This window comes from Colossoma macropomum, unplaced genomic scaffold (genome assembly GCF_904425465.1).
Source record: "Colossoma macropomum unplaced genomic scaffold, Colossoma_macropomum, whole genome shotgun sequence".
Lineage (NCBI taxonomy): Eukaryota > Metazoa > Chordata > Actinopteri > Characiformes > Serrasalmidae > Colossoma > Colossoma macropomum.
Window position 1 is genome coordinate 40,394,851 of NW_023494805.1, and position 20,372 is coordinate 40,415,222.

Here is a 20,372-nt window from a genome sequence, read left to right on the forward strand (position 1 = left end):
GTATATTAAAGTGTGCAGTAGTGTGTTCTCTGTAGAGGATGTGTTCACTTATTTACACTTAAAAAATCAATAAAACATGTCATTTGACCGGGGTGCACAAACATCTGCATACGACTGTGTATGAGAAGTGATTCAGACTTTTGAACGGTGGTCTGAGGAAACTGAAGGGAGTGTTCTGTGGACGAGGTTCAGACTGAGTGCATAGTTAGTGTTGACATCAGGCAGTGTTGGTGAGAAGGTCTCGTGGTCATGTTGGTCAGTGGTGGGACTCTTTCAGGCCTGTCTGAAGAGGGAACTCAGTGCAGGATGGCCAGCAGGAGGCGCTTAAAATCTCCGCCGCACTCCGAGCTCAGGGCGTCCTTCAGGGTCATGTCATATTTCTCCAGATACATGTCCTTTATGGTCTCCAAATCCACCTACAGAACCAAACACAGCGAACGCTGAGAACCAGTGATGAATCGAGAAGTATTTGTGATGCATATGATAGAGTTTATTAAGGTTTATTAACATGTAATACAGTGTCAGAAACCACGTAAACACATTATGAACAACTCAACACGGTTTGAGGCAAATGTGCATCCGGTTAGCACAATGCTAATTGGGACACTCTTAAAAAAGATGGTTCTTCAAGGGTTTTTTAGTAAAGACAATGGTTCTATGTAGAACCATGAACACACAAAGAACCCTTTGCATGCTTGAAGGGTTCCTTGTATGGTGAAATGGTTCTTCAGATTGGAGGAGAATGTGTTGTATATGGTTCTATATAGCACCAAAAAGGTTCTTCTACTGTTACAAGCTTGATATTATAACGAAGAACCCTTTTTGGTGCTATTCAGAACCATTTTCAAAAGGGATACATATACACTCTTAAAAAAGATGGTGCTTTAACAGTTCTTTAATAAACAATATGGTTCTACATAGAACCATGAACACTCAAAGAACTCTTTGCATGAGTAAGGATTCTTTGCATCATGAACGGTTCTTCAGACTAATGAAAAATGTGCTGTAAATGGTTCTATTTACGACCTTTTTGAAAATGGTTCTATATAGCACCCAAAAGGGTTCTTCTATTGTTACGATGTCAGGCTTGTAATGAAGAAAAGATGATAGAAAAAAAATGATAGAAAAGCCCTTTTGGGTACTATATAGAACCCTATTCAGAAAAGGTTCTATGCCACCTATAGCACATTCGTGCAAGTTTTCCATCCGTCTGAAGATCCCTTTCATGATTCATAATATTATGAAGTTAAGAACTGTTGTTCTGTAACAGCTTCTGTCCCAAATTCAGTCCTAACTGAAGTCGTCATGGAGACTAAACAGATAAGATTTCAGACTTAAGAAGTTTCTTAAAAGCTTAAAATCCCTGCACATGTTTTTTATAGTTTTTTCTATTAATAGCTCTTATTCGGTTGTTATGATATCCTGTTGTTTTCACTGAGTTTGATGAATGAAAATGAAAAGCAGGAATTCCAAAACAGGCTGTACCTCAGAGCGTCCCACAATGATCCGGATGAGAGTGTCCTCGTCCGTCCCTGCCCCCTTCATTGCTGCGTTGAGCCGACGGGCAAAGTACAGCTGCGGGTTTTTAGCGCAACGAACTGCTCAGATAAGGAACAAAAACAAAACTGTTAAAGCAGCTAAAACTACACAGCTTATAATGAGAAGCTCTGTCTATTTGAGATACTACTGAGGCATTAAAGCAAAGTAAAAGGAGAATTTGTCAAATTAGCAAAACAATAAATACCTTTATTAAAATTAAAAATAAATTAATTATAACTATTAAGAATTTAATAGACTACTCAGGCTTCAGCAGAGCTCAGTAACACTGAGATTAATAACTGATCATCACATTGATTTATCAGTCTACTCAGGCTTTAGCAGAGCTCAGTAACGCTGAGATTAATAACTGATCACATTGATTTATCAGTCTACTCAGGCTTTAGCAGAGCTCAGTAACGCTGAGATTAATAACTGATCATCACATTGATTTATCAGTCTACTCAGGCTTTAGCAGAGCTCAGTAACACTGAGATTAATAACTGATCAACACATTGATTTATCAGTCTACTCAGGCTTTAGCAGAGCTCAGTAACACTGAGATTAATAACTGATCATCACATTGATTTATCAGTCTACTCAGGCTTTAGCAGAGCTCAGTAACACTGAGATTAATAACTGATCATCACATTGATTTATCAGTCTACTCAGGCTTTAGCAGAGCTCAGTAACACTGAGATTAATAACTGATCACATTGATTTATCAGTCTACTCAGGCTTTAGCAGAGCTCAGTAACACTGAGATTAATAACTGATCATCACATTGATTTATCAGTCTACTCAGGCTTTAGCAGAGCTCAGTAACACTGAGATTAATAACTGATCATCACATTGATTTATTAGCTACTGTCCACTGCTGCTTATATGGGTTCTGACACTGTATGGCGCAGTGTTAAAACAGTAGTAGCCATTTTGAAGACGACATTTTGTTTATACTTTTGTCCATGTTCATAAACAAACTTCAAACACCAAACATGTTTTGGCTGATCGGTCAGTTTTTCATCAAACTATTCCATTATTCTCCTTCAGTGGAACCAGAGGAATCTGTTGCTTTTGTTACCCAGAGTAATGTAACAGTCCTTTAACGTCCCGGTGGCCTCAGTGTCGATGGCATCAAGGATATCTGTTCCGGAGAGCTGTGGAGATGGAGAGGGAGGCAGATGGGTAAAATAAAACAGACTGTTATGAGTCTTGGGACTATATAACTGTACATCACACCTCTGCAGTTAGAATTCATCATTTATCACTGGATCTCAATCAATAATTCATCTGCCGGAGTGTCCGATTCTTACCGATTCGTAGATTTTAAAGGTGGCCTGAAGCTGCAGGTAGTTTCTGTGGGTGAGGATGTAGGTGAAGGTGGATTCATCCGTGCCAAAACGACCTTCTCCGGCCTGAGAGAGACCAAAAAAATACAATACCCCACGTTCAGATGATGAAGGTATGAAGGGGCTTACCACATACGACTGAAATGGCCAATTAAAAGTCACCTCAAACAGTGACGTGGCATCCTGCTCAGCCAGTCCTTCGTCCACCTCGTAACTCTCGTCCCTGCTGGCCTGCAGGAGGAGAAACGGTTTCATTCCGCTTATTCTATTCAGTTTTCCAACAACGGCTCAGTTCCACCTAGAAAACTGGTGTAGTGTCACATCACAGGGAATTAATGTGGAATAATGAGCGCAGAAGTATAGTGACCCATGCATGAAAGTCAGATTTACAGTCCTATGCAAAAGTTTGGGTGCCCGACAAACAACACGTGGTTGATTTTCTAAGAGAGTTAACACACCTTCTACAGTAGGAGTCGGCAACATGTCGCCCTTTCACTGCCCTGTTGCTCCACAGCAGAATCAGATTTGTAGGTAAAAATAAAATAATCCTCCTTTACAGTAAAATAAAGCTCTGCTGATCGTTCAACACAGTTTAACAATAAATGGTCTTAAACTCTGAAGTTAATGTAGAACTGCTAATTCACCCTTTAACCCTGAAGATCAGCGCAGACTACTGGTCACCATAGCAACGCAGACAACAATCTCGCCTAGCTAGTATCTAACGAAACGGCAAAGAGAGAGATTTAAGACGAACATTGATAATTTGGAGATAAATGGACTTATTTGCATTTATAATCACTCCAGCTGGTTTCCTGATACGTTTAATCTGCAGTGAGAAACTGACAAACACTAAAAAGTCGCAAAGCTGAAATTAGCTTCTCATTCGCCAGCTTTTCATGCAAATTTTCCCTTTCCACCTTAAACAGTGCAGCAGTTGTGGTGCCTCAGGCATCATTTAAGGTGGAACAGGAAAATTCAAACAAGAAGCAGGTGAACGAGAAGCTTCGGCCTTGTAAAAAAAATCTAACGTTGAGAGACATTTTACATGAAACTGTTCTACTTTTGAGGAAAAGTTTCCTGCTGGAGATGTGAGAAAAGCAGCTATAGCTGAGCTAAAGCTTAAAGTAGAGCAAAGTAAGTCTGGATTTTCATTTATATAACATTTTTAGTCTATAATACAACATTAGCACAACATAGGCATCTTTTCAGCCAAGATGGTAAACTGTTACTTCAATAAAATGGACATAAAACGTTGTGGCCCCCAAGGTGGTTGGATTTTTGTTGAAAGGACAAAATGGCTCTTCTAAACATTTGGGTTGCGACCCCTGTTCTACAGAGAACACACTTCTGCACATTTTAACACACAGTTACTGCTTATTTGCATGTTTAATGGCACATTTAATATGTTATGTTTTATTTTTATGTTAAACTTAGCAAATAAATTGAAATTGTGACCTAAAATTTGCAAAAATATGCTATACTTAAGTTTCCTGTAGAGAATGTGTTAACAAAACATGAAATTTGACCAGGGGTGCTCAAAGTTTTGCACATAACTGTGTTTAAATATTCCATTCTAACATCTTACATTTCCCCAATGTACTTTTATTTCTGTAGCTCCCCATTGGCTTCACACAGAGGGCCAGATTCATAAAACTGGGTGGTAACAGCGCTACACCACGCTAAATGTGCAGCAGAGTAAATAAGAGTTATTCGTACAGTCACCATGGTGGTGATTAGTGTACCGGTGTCTTTTTTATGCTGCAGAATTACAATGGGGTCCGAGGCAGGAGCCAATCAAAATCGACAAGTAAATGAGGTCATACATATTAAAGAGCTATAGGCAAGTGTAGCTCTGTTTGGCTGTCAAAATGGACACAATGTGTCAAAATAAAGCTGAACTCTCAGCAACAGAGCTGCGAATTTTTAATTGTAGGAATTATACAATTTTATTTCTCTTTGGTAAGAACTGAAGCCTTTTTCCAGTTCATTATAAATGCAGTTACAACTAAAGTTTCACATGAGGTCATTAGTTCCCCAAAGTTCTGACCTGCAGGAGCGAAACCAACAGGTTCCTGACGTCTCCGCTGGTGTCGTCCTCTATATCAGCTTCCAGATCACGCTCATGAACTGCACGGTCAGCATGACAACAAAACACATTCATGCTTGTGTGTTATCTGTATAGCGCTTGTCAAGTTTAATACATAGGAACATTTTTAATGCAAGTTTAATGCACACATGAAATAGATACAAATTTGAAAGTTGAAAAATGAAAAAAGAATCTAAGATAACAAAGAAAACCAGAAATAATGAGACAATTTTACAAAAAAAAAATAAAAAAAATGGAATTAATAAATAAAACAGCACAAAGTAAACATAGAATTAGATAGGTAAAGGTTCTGCTTGAAGCCATATACATGTGACACATATATTGTCATATTTACATGTTCATATTTATTCCATACTCACCCTGGGCATACGCCTCTTTAACATTCAGAATGTCCTGTTGATGAAACAGATAACACTTATTAATGTTAAGCTGTACTGTACTATTCTGTTTTGATGATTATTATTTTGAAATTGAGCACAGATGATCAAATTCATTCAGTTTAATATGAAAGTTTATGTAAACAAAATGGTCATAAGTATTTGCTTCATGGTTTTGTCATACAGTAAGCTGTAACAAACTGTAAGCTGTACTGCTTTGTTGACTTTGGTGGAGTAGAAAAGATAATAAAATAAAACCTTTTCTTTTAATTAACCAATTAAATTCAGCATCTCAGTAACTCTTAAAGTGGACGTGAATGGGAAATCATGAGTGAAACATGGTATCAGGGAGGGTCTCTGAGCTAGCTGAGCGTTTTCTCTCTGTGATAGATGATATGATATGATATGTCTCTTCTCATTATTATGCACTGCCACTTTATTTATACACCCATAAATATTGCATATTGCACTGCCACTTGTTTATACACCCAGGCATATTGCACAACTATTTACATATATTATTGTTTACAGTGTTTACTCACTCAGTTCATTCACTGGACGTGACATGCACCACTGCATTGTCGCCTGGTTAATATTTATGCAATGTTACTTATTCTCGTATTTTTACTTCTTCAATTTATGCATTTATGTAATAGCGTACGACAATACTTTCGCTCTTGTTTTGCTCTTTACTGTACTTTGTGCTGCTGTAATAGACGACTTTCCCCCTGGGATTATTAAAGTGATCTAATTAATCCAAAGAATGCACCTTTTATGTACTTGAAGGCATTTTACATTTTTGGACCTCTGGTTTGCATGATCATAGTCCTAATGTACAATAATGTAAATACAGTGTGACCTGATTGGTGCAGGTGCACAGAATCTCCACCAGGACGTCCTCGTCAGTCCCCGCCCCCTTCATGGCCTTCCTCAGTTCTTTAGCAATGTAGATGTGAGCCGGGTCCACCATGGCTATAATGGCGTTCTCGAAGTTTCCCGTCAGCTCGCTCTTCAGCACCTCCTCCAGCTCCTACAGTGCAACATTTCAGTCAAAGCTTTCACCAGATAATCTCACTAATCTGAACTGAGACATGTTTTCTATTGAATTTCATAATGTTCAAATAGAATTCAGCAACTAAAAGGAAGGAAACTGCAGCCCCTCGAAAGAATAACTGGATATGAAGTCTTTGTTATGGAAAGACCCGCTTATTCATCAAGTCAGATCTGGTATAAATGGATATATGTTTGAGTTTATTTAGATTGTGAGAAGTAGAAAATTCCACCAATTTCTAAGACTGAACTTTGGAGGTGTGTCTGCAGATTTCTTAGAAGAACTGAAAGTGAGTCTCCTGAAAAGAATGGAAGCTGGAATAAAGGTAAAGAAGACTTTAAAAAGGCCGCCTCTATGTCTCTTCGGGTGGGTTAAAGGAAAATGTGATTTGGTTTATAGTTAAACCAGAGCAGCAACATGAGCTGTAGCTCTGCATATAACTCTTCATTTAACATAAAACGTACATCCAGATATCCCAAGTTTGAACACCAGTTCAGTTTTCTGCCCAAATTCTTGCTAACAGAAGTGCAGCTTTCAACCACCCACATTTTTGATGACTGTGTCTTTCTAGCAAGGAAAGAAGGGAGAATAGCCGACTTACGTCATCATATTTCTCGAAATACGCTTGCTTAATCTCCACCCGCTGCGCTGCAGAACGGTTCGCTAAGATGGAGATGATAGCCTCCTCATCTGTGCCTGCAATCAGAACAAAAGCCAGATTAAAGGACTAGTTTGGTCCAATTTACTCAGTTTTCTCATTAGGCCTTGTCTGAGGTTTGCTTTTTTAGGTTTGCACTGAAGCTACAAGGCTAATGTAGCTAACAGGTAATCTACTGTAAGCTTATGTAGCACCAGTTAGCATGTAGTGCTAAACTGCATGCCTAAATCATCACTCAAACTGTGTTTTTAGGTAATCTTTAGCAGACTTGATTCTCAGGTCTAATTATATATAAAATAATGATATGTAATATTGCTGATCTGCTTCAGGTATGCAAACTTTATAGGCCTCTCTGATGATTAGTGGCCGGTCAGTTAGTAGTACCCAGAATCACAACCAATCAGGGCGAGGCACACTCTTAAAAAAGATGGTTCTTCCAGGGTTCTTTAGTAAAGAAAAAGGTTCTATATGGAACCATGAACACTCAAAGAACTCTTTGCATGATTAAAGCGTTCTTTGCATCATGAAATTGTTCTTCAAATTGATAGAGAATGTGTTGTAGCCTTTTTGAAAAGGGCTCTATATAGCACTAAAAAGGGTTCTTCTTTTGTTACTCTGCCAAGCTGGTATACAATAAAAGAACCCATTTTGGTGCTATATAGAACCATTTTCAAAAAACGTTCTATACAGAACCACAAACAACACATTCTCCATCAATCTGAAGAATGATTTCACCATGCAAAAAAAACCCCTTAAATCTTAAAAAGGGGCTTCAAATGTTCATGGTTGTATATAGAACCATTTTCTTTACTAAAGAACCATTGAAGAACCATATTTTTTAAGAGTGCAGGATTCAGTCAGTAAGAACACTGGAACAAACTCCCAGATGAGGTCAGATATGCTCCACATGTAGCCACCTTTAAATCCAGTTTAAATATGTTCTTGTTTTCTTATTTCTCTTAATCCCTTATTTTATTTTCTATTTTACTGTCTTTTATTTTTAGCATTTTATTTTTAATTTTGGCAACTATCTTTGCAAATGAAATGCTAGATCTCAGGACATTATAAGCTTTACTATTTAATATTATTGCTTTTTTAATATTATTATGCTGTTTTTTCTGTGTTTGTGTGAAGCATAAACTTTGAATTGCTGCTGTGTATGAAAAGTGCTGTATAAATAAACTTGATTTCCTTGACTATGTGAAAGGGAATACTGCATAAATTAGATTTTCATGTTTTAAGTAATTCAATATATGAAATGGTGTTCATGGTTTCTCATACTTTGCTATATTTCAGACATTTTATCTTCATATTTAGGCTGAATGTTAGAAAAGACCTCAGTTCCCCATATTTCTAAGATAATGCACTGTAAAACTGTGCAGAATGGTAAAAAAGTAGAGATGACAGCAGCAGGGATGCCAGACAATGTGATCAGCAATGTGTTTTTGCAGGGGCACCAGACAAACCCATTAATTAACAGTAAAAGTACGTTTTCTGAATAACGGTAAAAATCTGTAAAATTACAAGTATTTCTTTTCTTACAAATACTGCATTTTACTATAATCGAAGTTAAACTATTTATTCTGACATACTATGCATGAATTTTACCATAATAATAACAGTAACAACCATTAAATTACAGCAAATGTCTGTTAAATAAAGGTGATCATTTGTTTTTGTGGATTTACATTCTGTTTCTATAAGTTAACAAATTAACAACAGCAGTGTTGCAGCATATTCGTGGTTTATTTACGTACATATGACCTTTAAAAAAGGGGTGCATTAAATTTAACAGTAATTTTACAGGTTTTTTTTTCACAGCGTGGTTAAAGACAGACTTATTGTTGTATTGTTGGTGGAAAGTTGTTTGTCTTGACTTACCCATGCCTTTGCAGGCTTTGCGAATGGCTTTGATATCTGCCACCACATCAAAATCTTCATAAGGAACGACTGTGGGCTGAGACCAGAACAAAAACAAGTTTTTCACCACAACTGAGTCAACGTCACGCTGCTGCATGCATGATTAATGAGACAGGCATCACTGCTAGCCCTGGGTTTCAAAGCATGGAAGAAAGACTGTTTAACAGACATTAGTTTGCCACTTTAAACTGGAAAGATAATGTTTTGATGGCAATGACAGTCATGCTTGCTTTTAAAGGGGAATTCCACTGATTGCAAAATTCCAATGTAAAAGTCATTCAGATTGGTTTGGCGTGAAAAGGCTGATTACAGAGACTCAGATGTCTTTACAGTGGTGGTGATAGGAACCAGGGGTCACCATGACTACAACACAAATATAGACATTTTATTTACTATCCAAAACCACCAGTGAACCTATATGTGTCTTCAGAGCTTTTATATGTAATGCTAATGATGACAAAATATTGATAAATCTGAACTATTTTGGGGGGACTATTTTGCCTCACAACACCCTGCATGCATGTACTTCTGCACCAAGAATGGACTTTAAAAAATACTTTTTGTGAGGGAGCTTTTAGAGGTGGACGTCTGGTTCCTATCACCACCACTGTGAACAATTCTGACTTGGTAAGTTTCTCTAGAACAGAGCGTTTCACACCAAACCACTCTGAACGACTTTGTTTACATCTTAGCCAATTAATTACACAGACATTTTGAAAAATCGGTGGAGTTCCCCTTTAACTAAACTGCTGGAGACTTGTTGCAGTGAGTTACTGTGGCTGTAATTCTCAGTGAAAGGCAGGAAAGGGTGCAGTCCCTAAAGCAGGCCTGTGCTGAGTCATGGGATAGCTGAGCCCACACTCGGCCTCCTCTGCCTCGCCCAGAGCCTGCAGTAACAATGTGACTGTATTGATTATGGGAAAAGAGTTTGGGATGGAGAACATTCCCGTAAGCCTGACATCAGATTGTAAACAACTGCAAATAATATAAGAACCACCCTGACGTCACTTTGTACACCTTAATATTGACAGTTATGACCACTTGAACATCTCATGGAGGAGAGGATGGCACAAGTAAAATTAGCAAGGCAAAATAAAATCAGCAAATAGCAAATACAAAGTAAAACTACACATTAGACACCAATTACTACACAACATTAGACACCATTTGATGCCACTTACGAGAAAGTACACTTATTTGAATCAAATGCATTTCTTTTTAAAAGCACAATAAACCTCTGCTGCGGTGGTGAAACACTGCTGCTGATACAGAAACCTGCAGAAAAGACCCGTTTTAGAGAACCGTACTCACTTGGACGTTTCCCATCTTCAGCCTCTCTGCTCAGTCTGCAACCACAGAGCCACAGTGCTGCGCCGCATCAGTGACGTCACGCTCCTCAGTAGCTCTTATTTTTTTTCCCACCCGCATTCCGACAGGCCCCGCCCTTTGCTGTTTCTGCGGTTGCCGTGGTGACGTGAACGACGTCTCAGCAGTCCAATCGGCTTGTGACTTTGAACTGCTAGCCAATCCCACCGCAGGGGGCGGGGCTTGTCGGAATACGGGTAGGGAAAAATAAGGCTTTGAGTGGGTCGCACGTAAACAGACCTCGAAAAACGACCTCTGACACTGGACAAACCGACAGAAGTCAGAAATACTACAAGATCTGACATTTACAAAACCTTGATGTAAACAATATAAATCCGTAGACAGAGAGAAATGTATATTGATTCATGTATATGCACCCACACACCCACACACACACACACCCACACACACACACACACACACACACACACACACACACACACACACCACAAACACTTGCTGGAGCCTATCCCAATACCCTGGACAGGCCGCACACACAGACAAATATATACACACACACTTGGATACATATATATATATATATGTATATATATACAAGCTGCTGTTTCTACGTGTATATATATATATATATATATATATATATATATATATATATATATATATACATATATGTGTGTGTGTGTGTCTGCTTTGTCCAGGTAATTGTCCACATTGTAATAGTTAGATAGATAGATAGATAGATAGATAGATAGATAGATAGATAGATAGATAGATAGGTATGCAACAGTTTGACATGTTCGTGTTGCTTTTCTAAGTGATGATAAGTAAACACACCCTCTACAGAGAACACGGTTCTGCACTTTTTAATACACAATTAATGTTTAGTTGCTGAATTCAACATATAAGACAAAAAATGCAAAATGCGCAACGGTTAAGGTGCATTTTATATAAAATGTTTTAATGTTTCTAATCTGTCTATATTTGTAATGTCTAAATTTGAACATTTCTTTATAAGTATCTGTTTGTAAACAATAAAGTGACCTTGGAGTTCAGCACTCGGAGAACTGACTACAAAGACTGTACAAATCCAGACAAAACAGTCTTTATTGTGTCCGAATAGTATCAGCCCACGTGCGCCTTGTACAATGTTCTGACCTTCTGGTGACCAGAACGGCTTTAAATGCTTTGCCTTCCAATCCTTGGTTATCTAGAATGTTACATCTGTATCTGTATCTACATTTCACAGTCTTTGGTAAAATGTTCAATTGAGAAAATGAGCAAGGACACATCATGTATATTATCACATGAAAAAATTAAGGTATTTACTTTTTTGCTTAATTTGTTTTTAAATAGTAAATATTTTATTTCTGAGAAGACTTAGGGAAGTTTGCCTTTATGATGGCAGATCAGTTTTTTTGTTATATTAAAAGAAATTACTGTAAAACAGTATATATATATATATATATATATATACACCGATCAGGCATAACAACATCATGGTCACATCATGACCACCTCCTTGTTTCTATGCTCATTGTCCACTTTATCAGCTCCACTTACTATATAGGTGCACTTTGTAGTTCTACAGTTACAGACTGTAGTCCATCTGTTTCTCTGCATACTTTGTTAGCCCCCTTTTACCCTGTTCTTCAGTGGTCAGGACCCCCACCCTCACAGAGCAGGTATTGTTTGGCTGGTGGATCATTCTCAGCACTGCAGTAACACTGACATGGTGGTGGTGTGTTAGTGTGTGTTGTGCTGGTCTGAGTGGATCAGACACAGCAGTGCTGCTGGAGTTTTTAAACACCTCAGTGTCACTGCTGGACTGAGAATAGTCCACCAACCAAAAATATCCAGCCAACAGCGTCCTGTGACCACTGATGAAGGACGAGAGGATGACCAATACAAACTGTGCAGCAGCACATGAGCTATTGTCTCTGACTTTACAGCTACAAGGTGGACTGACAAGGTAGGAGTGTCTAATAGAGTGGACAGTGAGTGGACATAGTGTTTAAAAACTCCAGCAGCACTGCTGTGTCTGATCCACTCGTACCAGCCTAAAACTAACACACCACCACCACGTCAGTGTTACTGCAGTGCTGAGAATGATCCACCACCTGCCTGCAAAGGGTGGTGAAAACTGCCCAGTCCATCACCGCAGCTGTCCTCCCACCCATACGGGACATTTACAATCGAAGATCTCTGAGGAAAGCCAGCAGTATCACCTCAGACCACACATGCCCCAGCCACTTCCTGTTCCACCCGCTGCCATCTGGGAAGAGATATCACAACATTCGAGGCAGAACCACCAGGTTCAAGACGTTTCTACCCTCAAGCTGGTAAACTAGTCACACCCACAGCCCCCAGCAGATCATGAACACCATGAATACACTACTCAGACTAGATCACTGCTGTCGCATCTCAATTATTGTTTTTCAGTTTTTGACATAATTTGAAAATACCTGTTGCTCTTTACAATGTGCATAAATTTCATCATGAATGGACCAAAAGAAACGGCCCAAAATGACTTGGAAAAATATCTGGTTCCATTGACTTACATTAAAAGTAAAGTAGGTTTTTTCCTTCTCCTGTAACGTTAGCATTTGGGAGATAGGAGGTTCTGTTTTTTGCACATTTTGCTGGCTGATTTCTATGTACTTGGACTGAACACTTGAACGAACATTCATACCATGGTTGCTGAACACGACCTCTGAAAATTGCTGCACATATTTTGCCCACTTTGAATTGACTACCTCTGAAAATTGTTGCATAGTTCACACACATATATACACACTTTCTATGCGCCCATATGCTTCTTTGTGTTCAATTTATTGTGTATTGTCTATTTATGGTATTATCCATTTAATGTTTTTTTGAACTTTCTGTTAACACATACTGTCATTCAACTCCTACATGTGCGCTCTCATCCTTGTCTCAATGTTTATGCACTAGAGAAGCAGCCTGAACGTGTTCTGTTATGCTGTACCCCAGTATATGTAAATGACAATAAAGCTTAATTGAACTTAACTAATAGAACTTAAGCTATTTTCAGCTCAAAGCCTCCCTGTCTAACATTCATTGCACTGTTTTGGGTGTAGAAGCCACAGTTTCATGACTAATGGAGCGCCTATGGAGTGGGGAGCCATTTGTAGTTTTTTTTAAGCCCCTCCCTTCGGCGTGACGTCACCGCGCATCTGATGACGCGGCGCGCAGGCGGTCAGCTGCCCGGCGGGACTCAGCCTGAGCCTGAGTTGCTCAACGCGGACGGACACACCGCCAAAAAACGAAAGCATCTCACTCAGGTACGGACACAATAACTCATATTTACCACCATATTGATACCGTCAGATGACTGATAAAGAATAAATATCGTTATCGATGACGAGGCTGACGTTGGCTCCCTGTTCGCCCGCTTCGCGCTCGGATTTCCCCGTTCCACCTTAAATGGCTCAGCAGTTGCATTCCTGCGCATCAGGCGCCAGAATGTAACAGATGCGGCATTTAAGGTGGAACGGGAAAATTCGAATAGGAAGCTGTGGCTGATGGATAAATATCGTTACCGATGTCGCTGCATATTAGAATAATAGACTCTTCTCGGACATTTAGTCTCATAATAATAATGATAGTAATTAATATTTATTGACCTCGACTCCTCGGAGAGGCTTAGGTCGGTTATGTGGCGATTAAAGCGGCGGATCCACACTTCCTGTTGACCGGGCTCGTATTCTTCTTCTTCAACTGAACCGTTCTGTTTTTCATGTTTTTTCCACCTGTTTTTCCCTCCTTCTGCGCCCAAACCGGGAAAGTGTGACCTCTTGATTTCCTTTCCAACTCCCCCACGTTAACATGCTGGACCCTCTTCCGCTTTATTTAGTTTTGCGGTATTGTGTAATTAACGTTAACCCTCCTGAGGGAACTTGGTCAGTTTCGGTATCTGTCCTGCTGTGGTCAGCACATTTTCCTCTATTTCTTTTTAATTGAAAGGATATAACACAGCTTACATTTTACTTCATTGCCAGCGTGACCAATAAACGTTGGAATGTTCTCGGGATTTGCGTCCACGAGTCGGTTCTTTGAATCGTTCAATCGGTTCGTTTCGGTAACCCAGCATTGAAATGTATGGCTGGGCAATATGACAATGTATGTCGTCATCGTGATAAATTATGTCTCAATACGATATGCTTTTCTGAACGTATGGTGTGTATCGTCAGTGCTTGTAGAACACTGACAAACTGCACGCTTCATCATAGAGAGCAAAATTAGTCCAGTTTAACTGCGAAATATTGAGTGAAAATATTTGTATTCACAGTTCACAGATAGTATTTTTTAAAAATGTAGCAGTACTGGTTCTTTTTTCTCTGATATTGTGAAATATTGTGTATCATGAAAATTTCTCGAAGTATCGCAATGTTATATTTTTGCCATATCACCCACCTCTATTGAAATGTATAGGATATTTTGATAGCCTGAATTACCCCATCACAAAATGTTACCAGCACTGAAATGTATAGGAAGGATGTTTTGACAGCCTAAAAGAATTTATTAAAAGTATTAAAAGAATACTTAGTATATTTTAATAGCCTTAATCACCCTATCAGGAAATATTATGAGTATTAAAAGAATACTTAGTATATTTTAATAGCCTTAATCACCCTATCAGGAAATCTGAGTATTAAAAGAATACTTAGTATATTTTAATAGCCTTAATCGTCCTATCAGGAAATATTATGAGTATTAAAAGAATACTTAGTATATTTTAATGGCCTAAATTACCCTATCAGGAAATATTACTGGCATTAAAGGAATGATTAGGATATTTTGATAGCCTAAATTACTCTATCAAAAATGCCACCGGCATTAAAATGTGTAGGACGGATATTTTAATAGCTTAAATCTGCGTATTAGAAAAACAAGATTTATGTAATGTGGTGTTTAAGTTGCCTTGGCAGTCTTAGTTTGAGTAGCTGGTGTTGGTTATATAACACTGTTGAAGGTTAATAGTAGACTAACATTTACATTTACGGCTTTTGGCAGACGCTCTTATCCAGAGCGACTTACAATTTGATCATTTTACACAGGTAGGGGAAGGCAGTGTTAGGAGTCTTGCCCAAGGCCTCTTTTTGGTATAGTGTAGGGTGTTTGCCCAGGCAGGGGACTGAACCCCAGTCTGCAGCGTAGAAGGCAGAGGTTTCACCCACTACACTATACCAACCACTACCAACCAATGATACCGATACCGATTATGAAAATGTCTACTTTTTTCTCATTGCAGAAGTGAGAGCCCACCATGGGATGTGAAGACTGAGGAACAGCCACCATGATTGGAGGACTGTTCATCTACAATCACAAGGGGGAGGTCCTGATCTCCCGAGTCTACCGGGATGACATAGGGTGAGTTCATTGGGAATCACAGTCGCATGTTGACAAAGTCACCTTAGTGGTCTTCAGCCATTCTCCAGGACATCTGGCTGCCTCTAGAGTTCACCTGTAACCCAAAACCTCCAAACCCATCTGGTAAAGGCTGGCAGCATTGCAGTGAATTGTACTGGGGAACACTGGGATACATGAAAAATGTGCTTTAGATGGTTCCATATAGAACCTTTTTTTAAAATGGTTCTAAATAGCACCCAAAGGGTTTTTCTATTGTTACAACGTCAAGCCTGTAATAATAGAAGAACCCTTTTGGGTGCTATATAGAACCCTTTTCAAAAAGGTTCTATATAGAACCATCTATAGCACATTCGTGTACATTCTCCATCAGTCTGAAGAACCTTTCATGCTGCAAAGAACATTTAATCATACAAAGGGTTCTTTAAGTGTTCATGGTTCTATATAGAATCATTTTCTTCACTAAAGAACCCTTGAAGCTATTACTGTGTCATACAAAGTTTGTGACATAGGGCTTATTTATTTGAAGGGGAACCTTTAAGTACAGCTGGGATGAAAGTTAGCTAAAAATAGAGCTTCTGTCCATGATTACAATGGTATTTCATAGAATTACAGCCACTGTTACTGTTTTCATAGCGCTACAACGAGGAGGCCTCACAGGAGGAGCTAAACATAAAAAGCTAAATAGCTGGCTAGTGTGCTTTGCTATTATCACTCTATGAAATAAGGTCTTAAATAAAATAAGTAATAAGCTTACACCAGGGGTCGCAACCCAAGTGTTAAGAAGGGTCATTTTGTTATTTCACCTAAAATCGAACCACTTTGGGAGCCAACATTTTATGTCTGTTTTACCATCTTGGCTGTAAATATGTCTTAAATATTTGCTAATGTACTAGTAGAGGCTTAAAATAGGATATAAATGAAAATCCAGACTTACTTTGCTCTGCTTTAAGCTTTAGCTCAGCTATAACCGCTTTTCTCACATCTCCAGCAGGAAACTTTTCCGCAAAGGTAGAACAGTTTCTTGTAAAATGTCTCTCAACGTTCTAATTTTTACAAGGCTGAAGTCGCTTCTCATTCGCCAGCTTCTTGTTCGAATGATCCCGTTCCACCTTAAATGATGCCTGAGGCGCTGGAATGTAACTGCTGCACCATTTAAGGTGGAATGGGAAAATTTGAACAAGAATCTGGAGAACGAGAAACTTCAGCCTCGTGACTTTTTAGTGTTTTTCAGTTTCACATTTCAGATTAAACGTATCAGGAAACCAGAGTGATTATAAATGCAAATAAGTCAATTTTTCTCCAAATTATTGATGTTCGTCTTAAATCTTTCTCTTTGCCGTTTCGTTAGCTACTAGCTAGGCGAGACTGTTGTCTGTGTTGTTATGGTGACCAGCAGTCTGCGCTGATCTTCAGGGTTAAAGGGTGAATTAGCAGTTCTACATTAACTCCAGAGTTTAAGACCATTTATTGTTAAACTGTGTTGAACGATCAGCAGAGCTTTATTTTACTGTAAAGGAGGATTATTTTATTTTTACCTACAAATCTGATTCTGCTGTGGAGCCGCAACAGGACAGTAAAGGAGACGCATGTTGCCGACCTCTGGCTTATACTGATAGGCTATCGTTGCAGTAGTTAAACAGCACCTAATGCTGTAATCAGATTGGATTATGTCAGGCCAAACTAGCTCAGAAAGCAGGACTGCTACACTCTGAGTGATGCTAGCGCTGCGCCGGGGGCAAAGTGAGAGGAGACCGCAGTAGGCCTGGTCAGTCTCAATCAGATTGAACAGTAGTTGTTAGGTGAATTGATTATGGACAATATTGTTCAGTCTTTTTCAGGGATTTTCTTCTGTCTTTTGCATGAGCTCTGAATTGTGCAGGTCAGGCTTTTTGCTGGATGCGTTCAGGAAAGCGTGATGGAAGTCAGAGCGTGTTAGCGAAAAGGACTGGCCTTTTTCATGACATGTGTGCTCCATTGTTCTCACCCGGAGAGGCCATCCTGCTCCAGCAGATAGAGGAAGGAGCACAGGATGTTCAGATTGGAGAAGATAATTCGTCTGCATTAGATTTTGCTGCTTTAGCTTTTTTCCCCACTTCCATTAGCCCTGACATTTCATTTCCCATGAGTGTGAATGCTGCGGAGCAGAGGTTTGTTGAGTAAACACCATCACTAATGCCGTCTTTATTCTCCCTGTGTGGTTCCATGTGTGCTAGTACGCCTGCATCCCTTTGTCCTTCTCATTCCTCCTCTCCTTCTCCGTCTCCTGCCTCAAATTTCTCCATCTCCATGGCTTTTTTATCTTTGGCTACTACAGTGGTAGGTAAGAGTTGCCACGTCCAGCGATCTCAAAGATGAGGTCTGACTGATGTATATATTGAGTATCGATATCAGCAAAATGATCAGTTACTAAGTTAAATTAGTTAATTCATTTTAAAAAATAACTGATAAAAAGGTAAAAAAAGTGATTGATTCAAATTCACATTTCAAAGGAATCGTCCTAGTAATTCAGTTGCAGTCTGAATGATAAACAGAGTAACCATAGGTCGTTCTTCTGGTTCTCTTTTAGGTAATAGGTAAATTGTCGTTAGCTGCAGCTGCTGGCTAACACAGAGGAATACAGCCTCAACTAACATTGGCACCAAAAACTATGAAACTGGAACCAATGGTTGTGGAAAAAGCAAAGGTTCTGGTACTTTGTGCCATGAAAAATTGCTAAAATGACTCTGTTCATTTAAAACCATAAATAGGCCCAGTCCTGTTTCTTATTTTTACCCTTATCCCTTGTTTTCAAGGGTCACCCTACACCTTGGAACTGAGTTATAAGGGGTAGTGGTTGAAATCTTCCCTCTGAAATGGGACCCTCAAATAAAAAGAGCATTACTTCATTAACAGCTACTAGCGCTGCTCTGTAGGCGACCCTGCCAGTCTGCAGTGACAGCAGAGGAGGGTAAAGTTCAGCTCCTCACTGCTGGGCTTTAGTTACATTTAGGGCATCATATGCCTTCAAAGAGGGGGCAATTATTTATTATCACCCACCCCTGATTCTTCAGTGATATGAAGCTGAAGTCAGATATTCACCAGCTTCTTGTTTGAAATTTCCTGTTCCACCTTAAATGGTGCAACAGTTCTGACACCTGAGGCACCAGAATGTAACTTGAAATGTCATTAAACTAAGATCATACAGTGGTTATTGTAATTTTTCAAAAGAGAAAATTCTCACATTGGTTTCTTTGGTCTCTTGCTCTGTTTGGAACCTCTGAAAAACCTCAGTTTGGAGGGTCATGTAGCCCTAAAACTTCGCCCCTCTCAACAAAAATCGGGACACCCCACCCCTAGATGTGAATATGCAAAATGGAGGGATATGGCTATGTGGTAGCGGCGAGGGGGTGAAATGGGATTGGGCTTAAATTATATTGGCCAATATTATAGAGTATCAGGATTTTTAGCTTCTTAAAATTGGTGACAAAATTCTCATATTGGTGGGGCCTTACTGGAAGCTTGCGCCCCCATAAACAATCAGAAATGACCCGAACGAATGCCGCAGTGTCCATGACAGCCCTTCAGTGACCGCAGAGCATGTCCCTTCACGCACTGCATCTGAACAGTGATTTTAAATGGTACTGCACAAGTGACTGTCCAGTGACCATTAGCACAAGCTGGGGCTGTAAAGTCTGTAGTAACTGCTGTTCCCCCATTTGGTATTGGTTGTATTCAAGGCATGAGATCACATGCTGCCAGCTGCACTTCTCTCAAAAACACCAAACGCCCCTGGCAACTGTATTACAGACGAAATAGCAAAATGAAGTAAAGACAAGTTTACCTAAAGCTTCACATAATCAAATAGGAGAAATAGTTGTTTATACAGATTATGATTTCCATAGACCCAGTTTGTAATTAAGGGATTAGCTGTCAGTTCTCAGCTTCTAGATTATGATTATATTTGTCACTGCTATTTGCCAAGATCTGTAAAATTACTGCCTGTTGGTAAAAGGCAAATTTAGAGCTGCTCTTCTACATGTTCTGTTAAATATTTTGACTGAATATGTATAATTTTAAGAATAATAATAACGTAGTCGACTAACCAGGACATGTTTGTTTGAAATACTGTTTTCTATAAAACCAGTCCAAAAAAAAGTTCTGTCTTCTGCTACCGTTTCAGCTGTTCTATGCTTGTGTTTATAGATAACAGGTTGTAATATGATGTCAGAAACAACATAATTAAGTCTTCTGGAGACAAAGAAGAGATGGCTGAATATTGAATACACTTTCCGAAATGTGTTAATTAATAACTGATCAATGATTTATCAGTCTACTCAGGCTTTAGCAGAGCTCAGTAACACTGAGATTAATAACTGATCACATTGATTTATCAGTCTACTAAGGCTTTAGCAGAGCTCAGTAACACTGAGATTAATAACTGATCACATTGATTTATCAGTCTACTAAGGCTTTAGCAGAGCTCAGTAACACTGAGATTAATAACTGATCACATTGATTTATCAGTCTACTCAGGCTTTAGCAGAGCTCAGTAACACAGAGATTAATAACTGATCACATTGATTTATCAGTCTACTCAGGCTTTTTGTTGGAACTTCAGTGATCAGAAGCCATTAATTGAGATCCTCTTTAGAGTTTGTTTGCTGTGCAACTTAAAAAT

At 39.0% G+C, this 20,372-nt stretch overlaps 2 protein-coding genes across 3 annotated transcripts in view; one reads left to right on the forward strand and one right to left on the reverse strand.

Moving 5' to 3' along the window:
- anxa13l (annexin A13, like) lies at positions 1-14,370 on the reverse strand. Of its 2 annotated transcripts, none has more exons than XM_036596358.1 (11): positions 13,969-14,370; positions 8,960-9,035; positions 7,022-7,116; positions 6,229-6,399; positions 5,352-5,385; positions 4,933-5,012; positions 3,048-3,116; positions 2,850-2,951; positions 2,618-2,693; positions 1,486-1,598; positions 1-416 (listed from the first exon to the last, which is right to left on the reverse strand). In XM_036596358.1, exons 2-11 carry the CDS (start codon positions 8,961-8,963, stop codon positions 297-299), a joined length of 864 nt encoding a protein of 287 aa, XP_036452251.1. In that variant the 5' UTR covers positions 8,964-9,035; positions 13,969-14,370; the 3' UTR covers positions 1-296. The 2 variants fall into 2 exon arrangements, with proteins under 2 accessions (XP_036452251.1, XP_036452250.1); XM_036596357.1 differs by lacking the exon at positions 13,969-14,370 and adding an exon at positions 10,310-10,755.
- The window catches only part of ap2m1a (adaptor related protein complex 2 subunit mu 1a), a 17,757-nt gene continuing 10,898 nt past the window's right edge, over positions 13,514-20,372 (forward strand). Inside the window, exons 1-2 of the mRNA XM_036596356.1 lie at positions 13,514-13,626; positions 15,597-15,715. Coding sequence (XP_036452249.1) covers positions 15,642-15,715 — 74 coding nt within the window. The 5' untranslated portion in view covers positions 13,514-13,626; positions 15,597-15,641. The remainder of the gene's footprint in view (positions 13,627-15,596; positions 15,716-20,372) is intronic.